The sequence below is a fragment of the Mus musculus genome, chromosome 2 (assembly GCF_000001635.26).
Source record: "Mus musculus strain C57BL/6J chromosome 2, GRCm38.p6 C57BL/6J".
NCBI lineage: Eukaryota > Metazoa > Chordata > Mammalia > Rodentia > Muridae > Mus > Mus musculus.
In genome coordinates this window covers 70,121,671-70,143,810 of record NC_000068.7, presented here as the reverse complement: position 1 = coordinate 70,143,810, position 22,140 = coordinate 70,121,671, and the positions used below count along the sequence as shown (strand labels likewise).

The following is a 22,140-nucleotide window of genomic DNA, read 5'->3' as shown; positions in this document are numbered from 1 at the left end:
TACAGTGTGTGCAGTGTATACAATGTGTGCAGCATGTACAGTGTGTGGCATGTACTGTGGTGAAGTATGTACAATCTGTGCAATGTGTGCAGTGTGTGCAGTGTGTGCAGTGTATATATAGTGTATACAGTGTGAGCAGTGTATGCAGTATATAACGTATATACAGTGTATCATGTACAGTAGTGCAGTGTATGCAGTTTGAGCAGTGTACATAGTGTGTGCAGTATATGCAGTGTGTGCAGTGTATATAGTGTATAACAGGAAGAACTAAACAGGCATGCTTTGTGTAGGGAGCTTTACTTCATATGGCTGGAGAGTCAAAGGCATCTGGACAGAATCAAAAGAAAAGAAGACTGTGGTGGACTAGAGGCTAGAGAATGGAATCTGGATTTCTACCTGCAGGCAATCATGGGCCATGCTGGGATTTGAGAAAAGATGTGTGACCTGTTAGGATAATGTACAGCAGCGACTCTGGGTTCCAGAATTCTCAAATGCCATTTTTACCTCCAGTCCCTAAAGAAATGTGCAGAAGGGTTGCTCCAGGTTCAGTAATCCTTAATTATTAGCTGGGGCTTTGAACTCCATCTACTGCATGTTTTCTTTAACAAAATGGGCTTAATTTAGAGTAGCAGTTTTCAACCTGATGGTCAAGACACCTTTGACGATCACATCTCAGATTTACAATTCATAACAGTAGCAAAACTACATGAATAGAGTAGCAATAAAAATAATTTTATGTTTGGAGATCAGCATAACCTATTGTAACAGGAAGTCGTAGGAAGGCTGAGAACTGCTGTGAGAATCCCTTTGCCTCAGCTCCAAGCAGCCTTCAGACCTACAAAAAAAAAAAAAAAAAAAAAAAAAAAAAAAGCAGGATTCTTTGGATCCTTGCTACAGGCCCTTTTCAGTCCTGGCCCTCCTGATCTTACATCTCAGATGCCAAGTACAGTAAGTCTCAAAGGGAACTGGATACATCACACCAACCCCACCTATAGTGAGAGAAAGAGGAGTGAACCATTTGCTTAATACCCTCTCTCCTACTGGTTCCCACCTACACCCCATCATTATGTGGTCCACTGTATCAGCCTTCCATATGGATGAGCACAGTAAGTGGAGGAACACGGGCTTCGTGGTACGTCTAAATGTTCTACTGGCGATGAGATGAAGTTGGAGTTTCATTAAGATCAAGAGTGATGGAGAATGGATGGGAAAGGTCGCCTCTTGAAGGGCAGAGACTAGTGGGGGACACTGATGGTTAACTGGGACTGATGAGGGACTACACTGCGCAGTACTCTCAATCATGAGGGAAGAAGGTGCCCACAGAGCACCAGCTCCTACTCACAGAGGTTCTGATTCGTCACGTCAATAGGGTTTTCTTTTCTTTATGTTCTGCTTTGCATTCTTTTTGTTCTTGTTGTTGGTTGTTTGTTGTTGTTGTTGTTGTCACTGAGTCAGGGTCTCACACTATACCCTGGGTTGCTCTGGAGTTCACTAGGTAGCTAGGTTGATCTAAAATTCTTTATCCTCCTGCTTCTGCCTCCTCAGTGTTGGGCCTTACAGGATTGAGCCACTGTGCTAGGCTAAGACATTTGATTTTCCTAGCATAAATTCAAGAGGGGCAGACTCTATTGGTTCAGAGACCAATCTCTGAAAGTCACTGTAATAGCCCAGGAACTATAGGGCAAGCCCAAAATTCAGATTCTCTTTCACCTTCACTTAGAAACAATGACGTCACACACACTTGGGACAAGAGATAAAATGAAAGAAACAAAACTACCTGTCCAGTCAGGTGGCACCTACAAGGTCCCCGATACATAAATCTATGTTCTCATTGCTTTATATTGAAGCAGCTCCACATTGAAGCAGCACAGGTCACTGTCACTAAGTCCCTACCTCACATTCTAAGACTTCATTCAAAGCAACTTGAAGGCAAAGTCATTTCTGAGAAAGTTTATAAATCTCACTGGGCACAGAGCAAAAATTTTGATTCCTTTGTGATTTTAATTCTCATTGTGGACTATTAGAATGTTAAAAAAATCCTTCAGAAGATCAGAGAAGTAAAAATGGTGTATGCATGTTTTAGGAAAACAGACTTCAGGACATTCTGTCTCTGTCACCTGTTACACTGGCAGATGACTCCCATCAGATGTGTTCTGTCCCCCAGAAGGGTACCACACATAGACTGAGGCAGCAGATGGAGGAGGTGAGGAAGTTCTGTGTAGAGACACTAACTCTGTTAGGGCACCTCCCTCCACAGTTTGGACCCTTCTGCTGGAGATTTGAAAATATATTCTAGACAGATGACATGCTAACAGAATCATTTCATGGTTCACCGTCCTCTCTGTGTGATTTATCTATATCCGTATGCACCAGAGGGCCCTATTCAAGAGATTTATGAGCTACCTATAGGATTCCATTTTGTCGAGAGGAAATGTGTGCATTGTTGAGAAACAGAGTAATAACATTTATTTTAAGATTATGCCACTTTCCAATTAGAGTCCCTAGAAGTAAAACATATTTACCACCTTCCCATTGCCTGAGCCCCACCCGTTCCCTAACCCTGTTTACAACTGTAGAAGCAATTCCAGAAGAGAGGTGGAGGGAGGTTTTCCCCCATCTGAATTGCTGGTAGTGCAACTGGGGGAGGCAGCGCCTGGCCAGGAATTGTGGGGTTGCCGACTTGCAGCTATCTCTATGGCTTTGGTCTTCCTGTCTGGAAAACTGGTCTAGCTTTGCTCTCCTGGGGTGGAGAATTGGCTGAGATAATACTCTATGTAAAATTATTTTCTTGGTCTTCTCACATTTACCATACAAACTCAGCTAAAGAAAGAACAAAGCAACAAAACTCACTGTGGTACTATGAATGAGAATGACCCCATAGCCTCAGCCTCATCTGTTTGAATGCTTAGTCCCCACTTGAGAGAACTGTTTGGGAACGATTAGAAGGTGTGGCTTTGTTGGAGGAGGTGTGTCACTGGGGTTAGGCTTTGAGTTTTTAAAAGCCCACACCATTCCTAGTTCTCTCTCTCTCTCTCTCTCTCTCTCTCTCTCTCTCTCTCTCTCTCTCTCTCTCTCTCTCTCTCTCTCATAGTTGTATAGTTGTTACCTTGTTACCTCAATATGTAAGCTCTCAGCTACTGCTCCAGCATCATGCCTGCCTGCCTGCCTGCCCGACTGCCAGCCTGCCTGCCTGCCTGCCTGCTGCCAAGCTCCCCACCATGATGGTCATGGACTCACCCTCTGAAGAACCCAATAAACTGGAAGAAGTCCCCAATAAACTCTTTCTCCCATAAGTTGGCTTGGTCATGGTTATCTTAGTATAGCAAGAGAAAAGTAACTAAGATGAGGCAATGGCTGTCTTGGAGTTAGCATCATGCCAAATGCTCCCCTTTCCTGGGGCCACAGCTCCTGCTTTCACACAGGGCCTCTCAGTCCTGCCCTAGATCACTTTCCCACTACTTCACAGTAGCTGGAGGAAACACCTATGAGGAACAACATGGGGCTCTTCATAGCTTCTAGTAACTTTCCATCAATTTATGACTTATGAACAAGACATGGTCATGATCCCAGGGGTCTGAAGTTCCCTCTAGATGGCTAGTTATGACATTTGCACAGAACCTAAGACCTCCTCTCGCTGTACTATGGCCTTTGAAGTGACTCATTCATTCAGGGCAAAGACATCAAGGACAAGAGTTGGAACTGTGTGCCATACCTAAGCTTACTATGGGTTTCCAAGTTAGACAAATTTCAAAGTCATAAACCTTGAATTCTGTTGTGCTATGTCTCATCTCTACCAATATTCACCAGACTAATACCAACTCTTTTGCAACTGCTGAACAGGCAGACTCTAAAGGCAAAACAAAATTTGTGTGCCCTTGCACATTTTTATGTAATTCTTCTTTTAAACACGAGCCACTTATAAATATATCCTCATGATAAAAGCTTTAAGAGAGTCCTGCATGATAACATACCCTAATTGCAGGTAGTTCTTCTTCTACTCTCCACTGTTAGAGCCCGTAACCACCTATGAGGAACAACATGGGGCTCTTTATAGCTTCTAGTAGCTTTCCATCAGTTTATGACTTATGAACGAGACATGGTCATGATCCCAGAGGTCTGAAGTTCCCTCTAGATGACTCGTTATGACATTTGCACAGAACCTAAGACCTCCTCTCGCTGCACCACAGTCATCCATCCTTCACCCCCACACCTCCTCCCTGCCTGACAGACAAGGATGAGCAGGATGTATCACCATGTAGAGCACTAATAACAAAGACCAAAGAGAAGACCAAAGAGCCAGAAAAGGTGGTTTAAGAGCATTACAGACCAGAGGCATTGGCTCTGGAAGTTATTCTCCAGCAATAACCTTTATCAAATCCAAGGACTAGATCCAAGTCTTATCTTACTTGACTCAGAAGCCTTGGACTCTGCTCCTTGCCTCCTTGGCTTTTAGAATAGAAGTTCTTGCCTTACCCTGGTGGCCACTCCTTCTCCAACTCCACACCACTCCTGGCTTTCTCTTTGTTCTCACCTCTACCCACTGCCTACTCAGAGTTTCTATGTAGCTGACAAATCTTCACCTCTGTGTCTGAGATGGACGCCTGCTCCATCTTGCCACCTCTCGCCCCCACCCACAACCACCTGCTGTTGTCTGGCTGCTCAAGCCAAAAACCTTGAGATTTCCATGGTGTCCTCTCTTCCTCTTGTCTATAAGCAGTAGAGTCACCAAGCTCCAACATTACAGCCATGGTTCGACTCTATCTTGCCCCCTCTACCCCAGCCTCAGGCTGCCCCACCACCCCATCAAGAAGAGTCTCTTGCCAGGTCTCTGTGTCATTCTTTCCAGCTCCCTTTTCTAAACCCCCTGTTCTCCACAAGACACCTAGATGTGTTTTAACACCTAGAAGTCCCTTAGTGTCACTTTTCTGTTCTGAAGCACAATGGCTTCCCATTCACTCCCAGAAAGAAACTCAAATCATCCCAGGAATCTATAAGGACATTCCGTATCCCAGGCTCTCTGGTGTCATCTCCCACCATGCTCCTTGGCACTCCCTGCCATGACCTTTGCTACCTAACCTGTGCTGTTCCTCCCTCAGAATCTTTGCACTTCCTATCCCCAGCTTGTTCTTTTCTCCCATCAAGACTTTTCTCTTTGCCTTGTGAGAGAAACTGTCCCTCAGCTTATCCTATAATAAGTTACACTCTAATAGCCAGGCCTGGTGGCACATGCCTTTAATCCCAGCACTTGGGAGTCTGAGGCAGGTGCATCTTTGTGAATTTGTGGCCATCCTGGTCTACAAGGCAAGTTCCAGGACAGTCAGAGCTACACAGAGAAACATTTTAAAAAATTATACTGTGATAAATTCCACCTCTCCATCTATAGCTCCCTGCCACCCTCTCCTACTCTCTCTTCTCGAAGACAGGCAGGCTGTTAGTCAGACTTTTCATCACCATAACAATTCCCCAAGAAAAACAACTTAACCAAGGGGAGATTTACTTGGCTCACGTGATCAGAGGCTTCACGGTCTATAATTTCCCAGCACCCTTGCTTGCAGGCCTGTAACAAAGCAGAAACTCACAGCAGGAAAATGCGGCCTGGTGAAGAACACCAGATCCTCTTCAAAGGCATCTTTCCAGACACCTGCTTCTTCCAGCCAGGCCCTGACTTCAAGCCCATTGGTGAAGTTAGAGCTCTTCTGTCTGGTTCAGTCTCTCCTCAGCACAGTCCTGCCATCAGTGGAATCTAACCTTCACCACATGAGCCTTTGTGGGGGAACATTCGTATTAGGACCACAACGGGCATTTACCAACACTTAACCTAATATATTTGTGTATTTGTTTAGTATTTCTCTCTTCCTCTGGAATTGAAGTCCCGTGTGTTGTTCAGTATGTCTGATACAGTACATGACCATAGTAAATGCTCAACAAATACTTATCAAGTGATTGAATAAATTAGTCCTGGCACTAACACACGGTCCATTTGTAAGTAGGTCACCATTCACACACATACTCTTGGAGAACTATAGAGTTTTAATTAGGAAATGCTTGTATTTTGCCAAACTCATTTGGCAAACTCTATTCCCCTGGGGTCATTCTTTCCTTACTTGCAAATTTTTGCCAGTGCATTGATTTTTTTTTTTAATTTCTTTCCAGTCAAAGAACATAAGATTACCAAACCAATGAACTATTTCTCTGCTGAGAGATGTATTTATCTCCAGCTGGGTAGTTTTCTTTTCTTTTTAAATAGACACCGAAGTACTAACTTATGAACTTTGGAAGGAAGGGAACAAAAGGTGTAGCCAAGAGGACCCACAGCCCTGTACTATCAGCAAAGCAGACACTGACATGAATAGAATTGGAGGGCTCTGCCAGATCACAGTGGGCCACCAAGGTGGGGCCAACACCAAACTGAGTGCCAGAGGGTGATAGCCAGCTGCCCAACATTCTCTTCTCCTAGCCTTGGGGTTGATACTGGGAGTCAAAACATGTGAGAATGGTAAGCATCCCTCCCAATTTCTACCATCTCCCTCTGCTCCCATACAGTGGTTCTAAGTATTTTCAGGTCACAGACTCTTTCGGAATTATGACCGTTGTTCTCTACAGCTGCCATAACTAAGCAGTAAGAAATACAATGCCTTGGAACACAGATATTTGTCTCACCGATCTGCAGGCCAGAAGTCCAAAGTCAAAGTATCCACAAAGCCATTCCCCTTCTGAAGCCTTCAAGAGGAACGCCTTCTTCTCGTGCCCTTTCCAGCTTTGGGTGGCCCTGTATTTCTTGGCTTCCAGAGTGACCATCTTCCTTCTTCCGTCTTCTTTCTGGTCTATGACCATAACCAAATTCACCCCTTTGCATGAGGACAGGAGTCTCATTGAATGAGAGCCCAGCCTAATCACCTCATCTCAGCTTAATTACTTCTATCAAGAGCTTATTTCCAAATAAGTTCACATTCTAAAGTATAGGAGGTTAGAACTCCAACCTATCTGGTTAAGGGGTATGTACCATAGCCCATAGCCATCAACACTAACAATTTGCTACAATTTTTTTTTCGACTTGCATAATGCCAGCTCACACTACTGAACTTGCATAATGCCCGCTCACACTACTGAACTTGCATAATGCCCGCTCATGCCTCTGAACTTTCTCTACTTTTTACCTCTCAATTTGTAGTACCGGGTGGTCATGGAAAAGGTCATGGAAAAAGGCGGGCACAAATATTTTTTTTCAAGGCTGATTTTAGCTTTTAAAATACTAACCGTGGTTTAATAGCTGCTTCGTGTAAGGATTTATACCTTAGAATCATCTGGGGAATATGAAAATGTAAAATAATATATGATTCCAAATACATTTGCAAAATCAACTCTAGATTTATATAGATGCTGTGCTTGACCCCAGAGCGATTCAACTGAATTCTCTATGAGTGATGGCCAGGCATGGGTGTCTTTTAAAGCTCATAGGACTGAGGACCCTGCCCTGGGTGGCTTGCCATGGCAGTGGCTGGTCCTATCCTGCAGTGGTGGTACTGTCAATCTTGTCTATTGAGCACTTACAGACTGTATCAAGGGTGCTGGGGGAAACTGTGCAGGCTCCTGTATCTCAGTGCAAAAGTGTTCTCACTCATGAGCCATGCCTGGTTTTGTTCCTTCAAGTGGTGACAATGAAATGGTGGCAATGGAGCCAACTCCAGGTGTCTAGATCCCAGCAGGAAATCTGTTTGAGCCTTGTTGGGGTTAGTCTCCCATGTGCCTGTTCGAGTATAGAGACCCAGAACGAAGCATCATTCCAGTCAACCAGGACAGCCAATACAGGAGGGAGAACCAAGATCTTTAGAATTCCCACCTGTTAACAACATACCACCTACCCTTCATTTAAGTGTGACACCAATGTCCTCCAACTGATGGGACATTTGCAAATGGCCCAGCAGAAAAGACCACCAGTAAAGTCCTCCTCGGCCTCTAGGGTGCTCTCTATCCAGGATGGTGACATGACATACATTATCTATATGTCTCAAGACACTCTTCTTCAGGAGTAAGAAGCCAGCACAACCTCCACTCTTTAGCCTGCATTTTTTCCCATTTGCCCACAAAGTTCCCTGAGGCCAAAATACAGACACATTCTATCAAAAACACCTCTCATTCATACCAATCTTATGATCACACCACACGAGGATGTGTATTTGATGGGGCTGGCTTGCTTGTGCTGTCCCTTGCTAGTCTTAAATGAGCACCAATTTTTCTTTTCGGAATTCACAAACAATTCATGGGGGTACGGGAGGGGAGATCTTAGTCACAAGCCCAGTGAGGAAGAAAGTCCAGCTTACCAGGTGGCAGTTTGAAGCCTCCGCCTCCTGCCTTGCTTAGAAGAACCAGAGGCACATTTTGTTTTCACCAAGCCTCTGGTTTAATCCTCTAATCCTGGTCCTGTTCTCTAGCACTCTTCTAAGACGGATGACAGTGGGTGTCAGCTTCGTCTGTGAGTCCCCCTCCCTCCTCTTCCCCTTCCCCAGTGCCTGGCTATCATTCTTCCTAGCCAAGAAACCTGAACTCATTAGGAGTAGCCAGGCTCTCCTCATCGCCCTCCTACCCAGCTTGGGTTTCTGTCTCTTCCCTGTGTTTTTGGCCTTCTAGGCTAAGCAAGAGAAAAACAGTTCACTCTGGGAGAGAAAATGGGGACTCAATTTTGAGTCCTTGACCTTGTATCTGGGGCTTCTGATACTGTTCCCTTACCCAGGAAACACACACAGACACACACACGCAAATCTAGAATCCTAGGGAAAGTTGAGCCTTCCAAAGGGCTGCAGCCAAGACAGAGAGTATAACTCATCAATTAAGCATAAAGCTGCCATGCACTTGATAAGCAAGCCCCTTCTAAAGACAACAGCATCCCCATTCAGGGTAGATATAGTGGGAGTCGGGTCCTAGAGCATCCTTGCTTCCTGATGGACAGCTCCTACCACCGCATCCAAGTGTAGGCATAGGGACAGGGGCTGTCCATATCTCCATCAATGTTTATTAACTCCAAAGGAGTAGTGGAAGATGGATATGAATAGCAAATTCTTTCATACAGAGGTGCTGTGTAAAACGTAAGAATTTATTAGGAATCTGTCTTCATTCTCTCTTAGTTCCTAATGTAGTCATCAATTAATTAGCTGAACTTTCAAATGATTGATCTCATGGGTGGTGCTCATGGGAGCTTTCAATTCCTCAGCTACAAGGGAAGGGAAATTCCTTGCAGTGTGAATAGTCCCCCGAGATCTTTGCTTTAGTAACACCCAGCACACACTGAATAGACATTTACAAGGTATTACCCTAAACTCTTCACATTCACTCACCCCTCACAGCTCCACGAGGCTGGTAATATTTCTATCCTCATAACAGGGTAGTAAGCTGGAACAGGAGGCATAAAGAAACTTGGTCCAACTCACACAACTGGAAGATAGTGTAACTGCTCACTGAACTGAACAGATTGGCTGTAGAACACAGTATAAACCTAATTATCAAACTATACCATTTTCTACCCTTTCCTGACACTGTGCTCAGAATCCTGTTACCAATGTTAAAACAACCCTGTCTGGTTTTCCTAAGGTTAAGAAACCACATGGCGAACAGCTAAGTTGTTCTACTCAAGGGCATTCTGGACTAGTCCATACTAAACCCCACCCCTAGCAGATCACAGATCTACGAAGAAGTCTAACCACAATCTGTAGAATCCCTGAAAGAACCACAGATTCCTGAGAAACGTGATATTGTATTAAGCAACTAACTAGGGGTTGTTTGTTACAACTAGGGTATGTTTGTTACACAGCTATTGAAAACTGATACAAACAATATTGTCTTTGTAACAGGCTTTCTCTTGACTCTAGAACTCCCTACAAATGGATAGCTTCTGCTCTGGCAATCCTTTCTGCAGGTACCCAGTTCTTCACCTTTGTCTCGCCTAGCCTGCTGCTGTGTCAACTCACAAAGGCATTTATAACTATCCCTTTCTGTGAGTCCCTATTTTTTCCAGAGTTGAGAAGAAGCCAGGGTTCTTGGTCCCTTCAGTACTATTTTGAGCTCTGTTTGCTTGCTGATCCTCTTTGCCCATCTCTCCATCATTTAGGAGCTAAGTCGGATTTAGCCTAAGTGAATGGTGCCAACAGAATGGAAGCAGGGTAATGAAGGGGAAAGCACAGAGAATACTGTACGTCAATGCTCTGAGGCTCTGACCTCTTCTTTTTCCCAGGGTGAGCTTCTTGCTCAGCCTGGATGGGGACTGGTAGTCCCTGAAGACATACTCCGGCTTCGCCACCTGATCCCCAAAAGAAATGTTGCAAAACTGAATTCTCCCTGCCTGCCAGGACTCAGAGGGGCAGCAAGCTGTACCTCCACAGGAACTAATGGCCCCAGCTGCTCAGTTCAAATTAGAATGGAATTTGGAAACTGTTCCATAGCATAGAAATCTTCCGGGGCATGCCTGCCAGGGACCTCCAGCCACTGGGTTCCCATGGAAATGGAGTGTTAAGTTCTGGGTTTGGGGGCTATTCCAGAGGCAAAGGAGGGGCATGCACCTAGGGTATCCTGAAGGATGCCAACTAAAACTGAGATGTGAAATGCCATCCAAAAGAAAGACTCATAAAGGATAATTGTTTTCTATTAGAGTCGATCAAAACTTTCTGCCATTAGGGAGTCCACAAATGTTCAATGATGGTAATTCTCTGAGTACTTCTTGCTTTATGAGTGAAGTTTGGATTGCAAAGGTTCATTGCTTAAAGGGCCAATAACTAAGTGACTTACACTGGTGAAGAGAAACCCAAAGCTCCCCAGGGCAAAGCCATCCTTACTGTGCCATTAAACACCCACTACCCCTCACTCATTACGTTTCAAGAATAAGAGTTTAGTTTTAATTTCTTTTCCCTTGTATTTTGCAGCCTTAAGGAAAAATATCCTGTGTCAATTCTGTAATAGTAAGGCAATTGCTTGTGACCTAGGGCTCCCTGCTCCCTCTGCCCCCTCACACAGCTGTGCAGCAGGTGAGGACCCCTGCCTCTGCTCCCTCACACAGCTGTGCAGTGGAGAAAGACCCCCTCCTCTGCCCCCTCTTGCAGTTGTGCTGCTGGCAAGGACTTCTTCCCATATTATAGTGATATGGGGAGGTTTTTGGTTTAGAAAGCCAAAATCTAATGGACTCTGTATCTTTTAAAACATATGGCCAAGCAAGATGAAAAGCCAACCCTAGGACTGTCTTTTAGGCCCTAAGGAGAACTTTCAGTCACACAAATGATTCGAAGGTGAACCCCACCTCCCTCAGTGTTCAGGCAATCTAAGAGGGTCCAGACCCTGGATTCTTGACGTCTGAATTCCCTTTACTTTTTTCTACCCCTAACTCTGCATGTCTCACTTTTATTGGTGATTGAGTTGGGGACAGAAGAAACAGGCTTTCCTCAAAAGCAACCCAGGCCTTGTTTGCTTTTGCATCTCACCCAACTCAGTTTGCAAGAGCAAAAGTAGAGGTATCCTAATGCAGAGGTGTGGACATTCCTAAGTCCCCAGTGGACTGGGCTCCAAAGTGTTTTCGTAACCTTAGCTTAGAGCTTGGAAAATATTCCCCCCCCCCCACACACAAGCACAATGTTCTAATGGAGACCGAGTCCTCAGCCCAGGCTCTAGGACTTTATTTAGCCACAAAATTCGAATAGCACACCCAAAGTACAAAGCAATGGATACATTATACGGCTTCTTCCTAAAGAGATGCTTAAAAACACTGTTTTCATGAGAAAATGCATTCCCACTCAGGATGCCAAAAACAGGATTTGATTTTCCCCAGACCCCAGAGCAAGCTTTCTCCCTGAAGAAATAACAGGGAAAACTAGAAAAGGGGGGTGGCAAGACTGAAGATGCTGGTTAGTCCAGAAATAGCCCTGGCCTGTTAGATACCATTTTGCAAAGAGTGCTCTGTGAACAGAAACTTCTGGATACAAAGAATGCTATTCTGAAGCATCTCACTGTGCTTATGTAACATGCTCCACAAATCTTCCGTTCAAGCACTTAGGTGTTCTAAATTAGGAGTAAAAAGCTGTGGTTTGAAGGGGATTTTGAGGAGGAGATGGGTTTCTGGATTGGGGGTCAGAAATTGATCCATCCTTAGCAATGCCCTGCACTCACCTATGATAACCTCTGTGTAGTCCTCAATTCCTTGATGGACACAATCACTGGTGCTAATGTAATTTCTGACTTTTAGGTTGCTAACATCACTTAAAATAGTGAGTCGGGGCAGCATGCTAAACTGTAAGCTTCTAACAGGCTGAACCTGTGTCCTGTGCCCTCCGGGACTGTCACTGCTTGGCATAAAATCTAGAAGGATTTACCATTTCAGCATGCCTGCAAAATATGTGGGTTTTAGAGACCGGCTTCTGTATGCACATCATTTTTCTTCCTATGTGCAGACCAGAGACTGGCTGCAAAACCTCTGTGGGCTTTCAGTCACCTAACTCAGAAAAGGACTGGGGATATCAATGGTCTTCCAGGGTCACTGTGGGGCTCACATACATATTGGTGAAACACAGAATACTGTGCCTGTCACACAGTTAGTCACACTTGCAAGGTCCCATTTGCAAGTTTAGCGTCATTCCTTGCTCATATTCCTTTCTCATCACTCGTGAGCCAGAGGTTTGGGAGTTTTGTCTCTAAATTAGTTCCACAGAGAATCTGGTGACCAGGAAAGCTAGTTAAGGTATTGGGTTGAACTGTGGCTTGAGATGTGACCTCATTTGCAATCAGGATCTATGCAGATATGACAACCGATACATGGCTGTTGCTCTGGAGGTGTGTGAGTCGGGATTGAGATTCTCATGTCCCTGGAAGAAATAGAGAAGAAGACATAGGGCAGAGGGATACGAAGGACAGAAGACTGGAGGCAAGGCTCCTCCAAAAACCTCCAGAACAACTTCTGAGGAGACTCTGGAAGGAGTCTCCTAAGCTCTGTGTGGATTGTGCCCTTGGACTTCAGTCCAGCAGGACCATAAGAGGATAAGTGTTGATTGTTCAAACTCATTGAATCTCTGGTTCTCTGCTGTGACAACCCTGAAAAACTCACTCGATTGGGAGCGGGTGATTCTGGAACACCTGGATTTAGTGATGGACACATGAAGCAGAGATGGTCACAAGTTCTCCTCTCCTGAGACTGTTCACTGCAGGGAAAGCTCTCTGGGGAAGGCAGTCACCAGCTCTGGAGACTGGAATGATCAGGCAAGTTTCTACTGGGAATCTTGGGGGTGGGGGTTTCTTTTGCTTTTTTTCTACAGAGAGTAATGTGGAAAGCATGAAGTTGGTCATGAGACACTGATCAGAGCCATCCTTCATTGGGCCCAAGTAAATACATGCACAGTGTTGTTCTCAATGCTTGTGTAGTAAACCCACACTGTACCCCACAAAGGTCCCTATCACCTTTCTGAACCTGTCTACATTGGACAAAGGGAGTCATTAGCTAAAGACTCTGAGCTATAGAAAGATACCTAGATTACCTAGAGACCAAAATAATTGTACATTTTTCCTAACCCTACTGATCTGTGAAATTATAACTGTGAAACAGATCTCCTCTAAAGTGAAATATATATGAGATATATCATATATATGTATACACATCACAAACATACATATATGATCCTTCCAAGCCTTTGGGATTTTAAATGGCGTCTGAAAAAAAAAACAACATGTAAGCATGAAATCTACAGATGCTCAGAGAAACAACTTCCCTCTCCCTCTTCTAACTCTGGGGGGTGGGTGGGGAGGCAGCAGAAGCATCGGCAGTCAGGGGTGACTTTTTTTTTTTGGAGCAAAGGCATTAGACAAGATGACACGCTGACAGGTTCAGAAAACAGTGAATGCCGTGCCAATCAGCAGATAATTTGTGTGTTTGCAGCGTAGGAAGAAGTGTGAGTCACGCAGTATTTCAAAGGCAGGTCACAATTGCTGTTTGTCATCTTGCAATGTGAAGGTCAGGAGACAGAAGAAGGTGGGAGGAAGCAGAGAGGAGACCTGCTTGCAAGCAGATCAACCATAGCCAGACAGGTCCTGCTCCATGGCTCTGACAGTGCCCAGGGAGCCCATGTAATTACTGCCTGAACTGACATCTGAGGCTTTCACCTCCAGCAGCCACAAGGTCATTCTTTGTAACTTCTGAAAGTCACTCCTTCCATGACTCAGTCAAGCCTTGCCTCTCTTCCCCCACTTAGTCACTTACTCAATTTATTTCCAAGAATAAAATAACTGCAAGGGGGGAGGCCAGTAGGGAAATTCAGGGAAGGAAGCCTCCAGTTTTTCAGATCCCAGGGGACCAAAAAATGGACCTCATTGTTTAATGGAAGAAAATTCCAGTGCATTGGAAGTACATCCAAATAGAAAAAGAAAAGGAAACTGAAGTCAAGCAGAATCAAGAATTTTTGTCATTAATGTTATTTGCAGGGAAGGGGAAGGGAGGGCAGGGCAAGGGGAGGGGCCCACCCTTATGAAATATAAAAGTCAATATTCAACTGGATTTTTAAAATATGTAAATGAGAGCTGGTGTACTAACTCAGTGGGTAAAGATGCCAAACCTAACAGCCTGAACTCAACCCCCACAACCAGAATGATGAAACTAGTCCTTTGATGTCTTCACACACACACACACACACACACACACACACACACCCTCCCATGCCTTCTCAATACATAAACAAACAAATCAATGCAATATAAGGCTTTTAAAAATGTAAGTGTTTAACTTCATCACTTTCCATTTAAGAGCTTTTTTCTGAGGAAATGATACATTTTTAGCACTGAGAATAGGCATGCATGGTCACACAGCTCTAGTCAACCCGTAACCCTTCAAAGAGAACTGAGTGATCCCGATAGGATAATTCTTAAAGAACTAACTTACTGATATAAACCCACAGAGTTCTCCCAGGGCTTAGGAAGAGAGCAGCTACCGTCTTAGTACAGAGGCTGCATGTCGTCATTTGTTTTTCTTCTTCCTGCCCAAGAATGGCAAGCCAGCCCATTAGAGTTGTGACAATGGCAAATGTTGAGTCCAAATAATCGCACAGAGAATCTGCCAAACTATTATTCTGATATCTGATCCAGCATCCGAACAGGAAAAAAAAAATAAAGAAAGGCAGGAAGTCTAGGAAAGAGTGACAGTCTCAGCATAGCTGGGATAAAGATGGATGTCTTCCAGTTCCCTTGTTCTGTGAGCCATTCTGCATCGAGGTAGGGAAAGGGGGTTAGTTATCTTCATCTAGATCTAAAGACTTCTCCCAAGATACAAGACGGGAGTGGAGTGCTAGAATAGAGATGATCAGAGAGCAGAGGCTGTGGACACAGAAGTTAGCTCATCACTGGAGATGAAGGGTCTATTGACTCAATGGGTATACACTCATGTGCACGCACACACACAAACACACACACACACACACACACGCACGCACGCACGCACACGCACATGCACGCACACACCTCTTTAGCCTCCTGGAATTTATCAGCGTAGGCGATTTTTTTTTTCAAAGCATTTCATCTGCCTATGAACGCACACTTTTAAAAAGGGAAAGAATAAATATACCCAAAGAAATCTCTTATTGAAAGTGTATACATCTCGTAAAACTCTCTGCTATTTGGGAAACTATGTTGCCATAGCAAGCAAGCACTTGTAACACAAGGAACCACACAGAGAATCCTTGCAGCCTGGTTCCTCATCTCTGCACATGTCACCGCTCGCTCGCTCTCTCTGCTGCCGGCTCCTGCATCCGTAGGTCCCTTCGACTGCTCACCAGACTGTTAATTAAGAAGCCGGAAGCTTCAGCTGCTACCATGAGCACTTGTTTTTATGTTTTGGAAAAAGCAGAAAAACCAGCCCGGCTTAAGCGAGGCTGTTTTCGGAATGTTGGTTGTTGGTTTGCTCACATCTGGATTAGGTCTAAAATGATAATATTACGATGATCAACGCTTGAGAGCCCCATCTGCATATAAATAGGCCTAATCAGAAATGCAAATGCAATTTCCAGAACTGTGTAAAGGCTGCAGATAGCTGCGCTTTTGTGCGGATAAGGGAAGGTCAACACGTGTATTGTGACATCGATTCAACGGCCCAGAGTGTTCCTTTGAAAGAGCCGGTTTGGAAAATACAAATTATCTATCAATCTGCACCCAGGCTGAGCTGGGCTCCCCACCATTTGACCCTCCTAACGTATATCAGCTCAGCTGCTGGCAAAGAACCACCCTGCACGTGCAGACCCTGAGAGCACACAGAGTAGGCAGCACACCTCATCTAAATCACTTCTGAGACTCCTCTGAAGGGGCTTTCCCACTGAGGGGTGAGGAATAAGGATGTATGGGTAATGAGACATCTTTCAGATAGACGTCACTGCTGATCTGAGTGGATATGACCATATGTATATGTATTTTGGGGAGCCCCCTCAAGCTCCCCCAATGCTACATTAAGTACACTTAAAAAGAAAGCGTCGGCCTTTAGACCAGTTGTTAAGTCCTAAATCACATCTGTGTTTCTCTCGTGTAAAGCACAAAAAAAAAAAAAAAAAAAAAGAACATTTCAGAAAAATTGTAGTGCTGTGAATTGGCAATTGTCCCATGCTCTCGCCATTTCTCAGGGAACTTATCTTGTAGCGATTAGTATCTCCTCACGCCCCCACCCCCACTCTAAATTTTTTCCCTCATCTTTTTGAAAGGGAAACATATTACACAATCGAGCTTTCTCAAATGCGGAGAGAACTTGCATACCAACTAGCTTCCCTCCAAAACCGGTTTCACGGAGCACCGATGAGTCAAGAGCGCCACCTGGTGTCCTACCTTGGTATCTTAAAGAGCATTTTCACAGGATGCATTTCAAAGAGGGGAGGGTCTCCATCTCCCAGCTCAATGGCTGTGATGCCCAAGGACCAGACGTCACAACGAGCGTCATAGGACGAGTCATACTGCTGCTCGCAAGCAATGACCTATCAGACAAAAACAAGACACAACACATCAGGCCACTGTCACCCCAGATGCCTGGAAACCCTTTTTGTTATTCCATTGACCGTGCTAATGATGAATGGGAGCAATGAGATGTTTGTAGGCTGTGCATAACCGATTCATCATCTGATATGTTTACTAACTTAGGTCCTTCTCCTTTCCTTTTGAGCTGGGGTCTGACGATGTTGCTGAGGCTGGTCTCAAATTCACAAGACGTGCCTTTGCATGTTCATTTCTTCCGTTCTCATGTGACCGTCACGCCTGCTAGGATTACAGATGGATTCGCTTCCTTTTTAAAATGTGTTAGCTCCACTCAGAAACCATGTGTTGAACCATCTCAGTACAAAGCACATCATGAGGTAGTGTATGGGAGAGGGGCCACTCTGTCTTCAAAGTGCCTGCTTTTCGTTCCCCTTTAAAGAAAAAACTTGGTATTCGAACGGTACCTCCCAGCCTGCTGTTAAATTTAAACCCCCAAAAACAGTTGCTCTTAAGAGTGGCTGACACAGAGTCCTCGGGAGTGCAACCCACCGAGCAGACTGATGTTGGAAGACCCTACGGTTATGAAAAGCAGGAGCCACCCCATCCTACAGTTTCCCTCTTACCAACAACGTCAGAGCCCTCCCCAACATCAAACAACCTCAACAACAGTTTGTGGGTGCCACTGCATTTTCTGGCCTAACTGGGTAGAGAGCAGGGAGATTAGAAATGGCTGCAGGCTTGCTAGTGGGTGAAGAACAGGAATTCTTGGAGGATTCTGTTTTATCAATGTTCTAAGTCTCACAGGGGGAAGCAGACTCCTGACTGTCATGCAGGACTGGGAAAGAGGTGCAAGCAGAGGGTGAAGAGGGACCCAGGGCTCCCCTTGCCCTTGATTCTGCCTCCCAGAGCAGGCCGGATGCTGACTGTGACAGCTGAGCACCACGTTGGTGAGTGTGGGGTGGGCAGGCTGCTCCCCTCAGGCTCTCATGTTGGCTTTGGCTTTTACTCTGGGTGAGACAACTACTTGTGGTAAGCTGACAAGAGACAAGTCAGGCTTCTATTCTAGTTGCTCCCCTGGCTGCATGCTGAGGGCAGAGCCAAGAGAGGGGGACACACAGCCAGTTACAGTGCTACTGTACCAACCAGTTATAACCAGATCCTGAATGTAATTCTGAAGGTTGAACCAACTGGAATTCAGAGTGGGCTTTTAAGAAAAAAGATCTGTGGATAACTCTGAAGTGTTTGACCTGGGCATGTACCGGAGAACTGGGGTTAACCCACATGGAAAGGAGAGAGAAAAAGCAGGTTCAAGAGTCAAAGCTGAAGCATTCAAATCTCAGGGGTCAGGGAAGTATCCAATGGGAGATAGTGATTTTAACCCCTAAGGCCTCCAAGGCTCCCTACTGGACATCTGAGGTAGATAATTATAATTATAAGAAGAGTACTCTGGCCTGTATGTGCCCCCCCCCCACCCCATCCCCCAGTTCATGTATGAGAAATGTGATCCCTATAATGCAACAGTGATAGGAGATGTGACCTTCGGGAAGATGTCCAGTCCGGAGGCTTGGCCCTCCTGAATGGATTCATGTCAAGACAAGTGTATGAGAATGGCTCTCTAGCCTCCCACCGTACGAGGAGAGTCGGAGGCCCTCACGGAACCCCAGAGCCTTCACATTCCCAGACCTTATGGCTGTGAAGGAATACTATTTTGTTCCCTCTAGATTGCCCTGCCTGAGATATTTAGTACAAAGTAAATCAGCAAAATAAAGAATTATGTTGTGCTAAGTGATGGTGGCTGGTGATGCACGCCTTTAATCCCAGCACTTAGGAGGCAGAGGTAGGCGAATCTCTGAGTCTGCTGTCAGATTGGTCTACAGAGAGAGTTCCATGTCAGCCAGGGCTACACAGAGAAACATCTTTCAGAAAAAAAAATGTATGTTGCTTTGGGCCCCTGGATCTTGATATTATTAAAGCAGTGAGAGAAAGGTAGTGTATCAGCTCTCTTCCACACCAGGTCATGTGAAAATGTCCTGAGCCTTCTATCCTCAACCTCAGCTATGGCTCTTACTGTTGCTGCTTCTTCTTCTTCTTCTTCTTCTTCTTCTTCTTCTTCTTCTTCTTCTTCTTCTTCTTCTTCTTCTTCTTCTTCTTCCTCATCTTCCTCCTCCTCCTCCTCCTCTTCCTCCTCTTCCTCCTCCTCTTCCTTCTCCTCCTCCTCCTTCTTCCTCTCTCTCTCTCTCTCTCTCTCTCTCTCTCTCTCTCTCTCTCTCTTTCTCTTTCTCTCTCTCCCTCACCCCCCCTGGTCTCTGAACTAGAGAATGTTCTCCTATGGACCTACACCATGTGTCTAGCTGCCACCCCTCCATCAGAACAGAGCGTCTTCTCGAAGACTATTCTGTCATGAGTTCAATGCATTGTTTTCAAAATAAAGTTCAGGTCACTCAGAATCTGGAAACAAAAGCTACTTCAGTGCCTCTAAGGACCTCAGTTTCCTCACCCCAATCACGCAACAGCCTGCAGCATTTACAAGGAGCTCCAGAGAAGGCTCCTCAACACCTCCCGGGAACATTTTTGAAAGTGCAGGACAAACATAATATTAGACCTATTAATCAGAAGACAGTTTGGCAGTTTACTAATGGCACTGTGATGGGCCGTGTGTGTGTGTGTGTGTGTGTGTGTGTGTGTGAGAGAGAGAGAGAGAGAGAGAGAGAGAGAGAGAGAGAGGGAGAGGGAGAGGGAGAGGGAGAGGGAGAGGGAGAGGGAGAGGGAGAGGGAGAGGGAGAGGGAGAGGGAGAGGGAGAGGGAGAGGGAGAGGGAGAGGGAGAGGGAGAGGGAGAGGGAGAGAGACTCTACCCTTCCCCAAGCAGGGTCTGGAACCAAGTAATATAAAACGGGCCTCTAATGGTTAAATAGCAAGCTACAGCCATCATCAATGTCCCCAGACAGTGTGCACTAGTGTGTCTGATAAGGGATGTGGGCTCCAAAATCTCTGGACACTAGACAAAGGTTACTGAGGAAGGTGGCAGGAAGTGTCTTGCACTAGCAGTCTACAGTGTCCAGAAAGACACTCCAGTGTCAGCCTCTCAGATGGAACAAAAGCCAACCCAAGAACACAGCCAAGTATGGAACTGGAGACGGGCTGACAACTTCTCCAGCACTGTCATAAAATATTCAAAACTAGTTTCAGCTTGTCTTTCCAGACAGATGCAGACTTCATAAAGAGAAATACACCTCTCAGCCAATTCTTCTCCCAGAACTCAGCTCATCAGACACCAAAGAAACTCTTCTAAGGAAGTTTGTGGGAAAGTAGATTGTTAAAATAATTCACAAATTGTTACTTTGTAGCCATGAGCCAGACAAGGTACTGGGCCCTGTAGAGGGAATGGTCTTCAGAAACAAGCCTGAGAGAAGGGAGGAGGCTGTTACCTTCTTTACAGCTGTTTACTCGACAAGGGAAACAGCCCTTCTTGTGGCAGAACTCTGATGGATTTTAGAAACACTCTAAGGATGCCTCCCACGTGAAGGCCAATGCATCTTCATCTATAAATCTAACACGAAACCATCGCTGTGAAGAGGAGAATACGCACCATGCTTAGCTTGCTTTCTCCTTGTCTTCAAGTAAAGCATTCTGGGACTGTTGGGTCTTTGATTCCCTTGCTGCAGGAGAAGGGACCTCACAGAGGACTTCCGGGTTGGATTTTTGTTAGGAAGCTCTGCTAAGCTGAGAGAGCAGCCGTGGCTGGCAGGGAAGGCACTGCCTTGAACCAGGCTGACTTAACTTCTAGAAGTCCTACTGAGTTAGGTTCCCCAAAACTTGGTTTATTATTGCTACTATTTTTTTATTTATGTGCATATTTCTGGATGTGGGTTTGTATATGTGAGTGTAGTGCCCGTGAAACCCATCAAGGGGCATCAGATGCCCCGGAACAAGAGTTATAGGCAGTTGTGAATGGCCCAAAGTGGGTGCTGGGAACTAGAGCCAGGTCCTCTTCAAGAGCAGCGATCACCCTTAACCACTGAGCCATCTTTCCAGTGACCTGCTCTTGGTTGTTTCTGCTTTGTTTTGTTCTAGTGCCAGCCTCACTATACAGCCCAGGCTGGTATTGAACTCCTAACTCAGGAACTCTCTTGGCTTATAAAATGATAGCATTGAGAAAAGGAACCATTTCTACCCCCTCCAACCCTAACGTTCTTTAACTTCATGATTTCTGAGTAAGTGACCTTGGGATAGTATTTGAAAAGGAGGGTCTAACATCCCTGTGCAGACTAGCTAGAATGCAATGTAGGTTATTCTGGGGCTGGCACTTTCCATGATGGCTGGAACCTTGAAGGGCTTTTAGAACTGATATTTTGTAGAAGGGCTTAGAGTCAAGGAAAAGATACCAGTAGCTGTGCTAACACCTCCGTTAAGGAAGATGAACTTCAGCTAAAGAGCAATTGTTTGGATGCTGGTTAATGGAGCGTGTCCAGGTTCTTACCTCGAAATGCAAACTTAGGGCTCTTCTGGTGGCGCTTAAGACTGTACTCTTGCTTATTTTAGGAAGCGGGAAAATTCTAAGGCCAGGATTACCAGCAGTATCTATGCACTGGCAGCTTTAGTACCCAGTACCAGGATCTATCCTATGCAGAGGTGGCCTTGAGCTTTCCAGATGCCAGTTGTAAGCGCTTTGACCTCCAAAACTTTTCTTTCAAGGGAAGACTGGGAACAAGCAAGAGCCTTCACAGTGGTTTAGGTCACAGAGAGGATTAGCATTTCAGACTTCAGAGACAGCTCTCTTTAGTCTTCTTCATGGGAATCAGTGCCAGGTCCAGAGTCTTTAAGACCTTCTAGTCACCTCTTCCCACGCCCGTGGTGGATGAGTGTCCTCCCTCTGCCTTCAGGAACTTCCTGGACACGGAGGCTTTCTTGACTTGATGCCACACTCATGTAGCCTTGCCGTCTCCTCGTCTTTCTTGGTGTGGGCAGTTGAGTTTGTGATCTTTTCTGTTGCCAGCTTTGGGTTGAGTTGGGGTAGGTGGGGTGGGCATTCTTGGGTCCTGGAGATATGGGCCTCTGGCTAATCAAGGAAAATGTAGAGCCAGAGGTTCCATCTTGGTTTTAGCACCCCTCAGTGGGAGACTTTGACAACATAGTCTCTTCCTTCTCCTTTTCTTTCCATACAAAATGGGCCGCCCGTT

At 45.3% G+C, this 22,140-nt stretch overlaps 1 protein-coding gene across 13 annotated transcripts in view; it reads right to left on the bottom strand.

The window, feature by feature from the left end:
- Positions 1 to 22,140, bottom strand: part of Myo3b (myosin IIIB) — a 390,070-nt gene that overhangs the window by 285,385 nt on the left and 82,545 nt on the right. For 12 of the 13 annotated variants that reach the window (NM_177376.4, XM_017319039.1, XM_006499745.4 and 9 more), the window contains one exon: positions 16,819 to 16,964. In NM_177376.4, the coding sequence (NP_796350.2) occupies positions 16,819 to 16,964 (146 nt within the window). Of the gene's footprint in view, positions 1 to 16,814; positions 16,965 to 22,140 lie in introns of those variants that run through there. The other variant, XM_030251801.1, reaches the window with a different exon arrangement.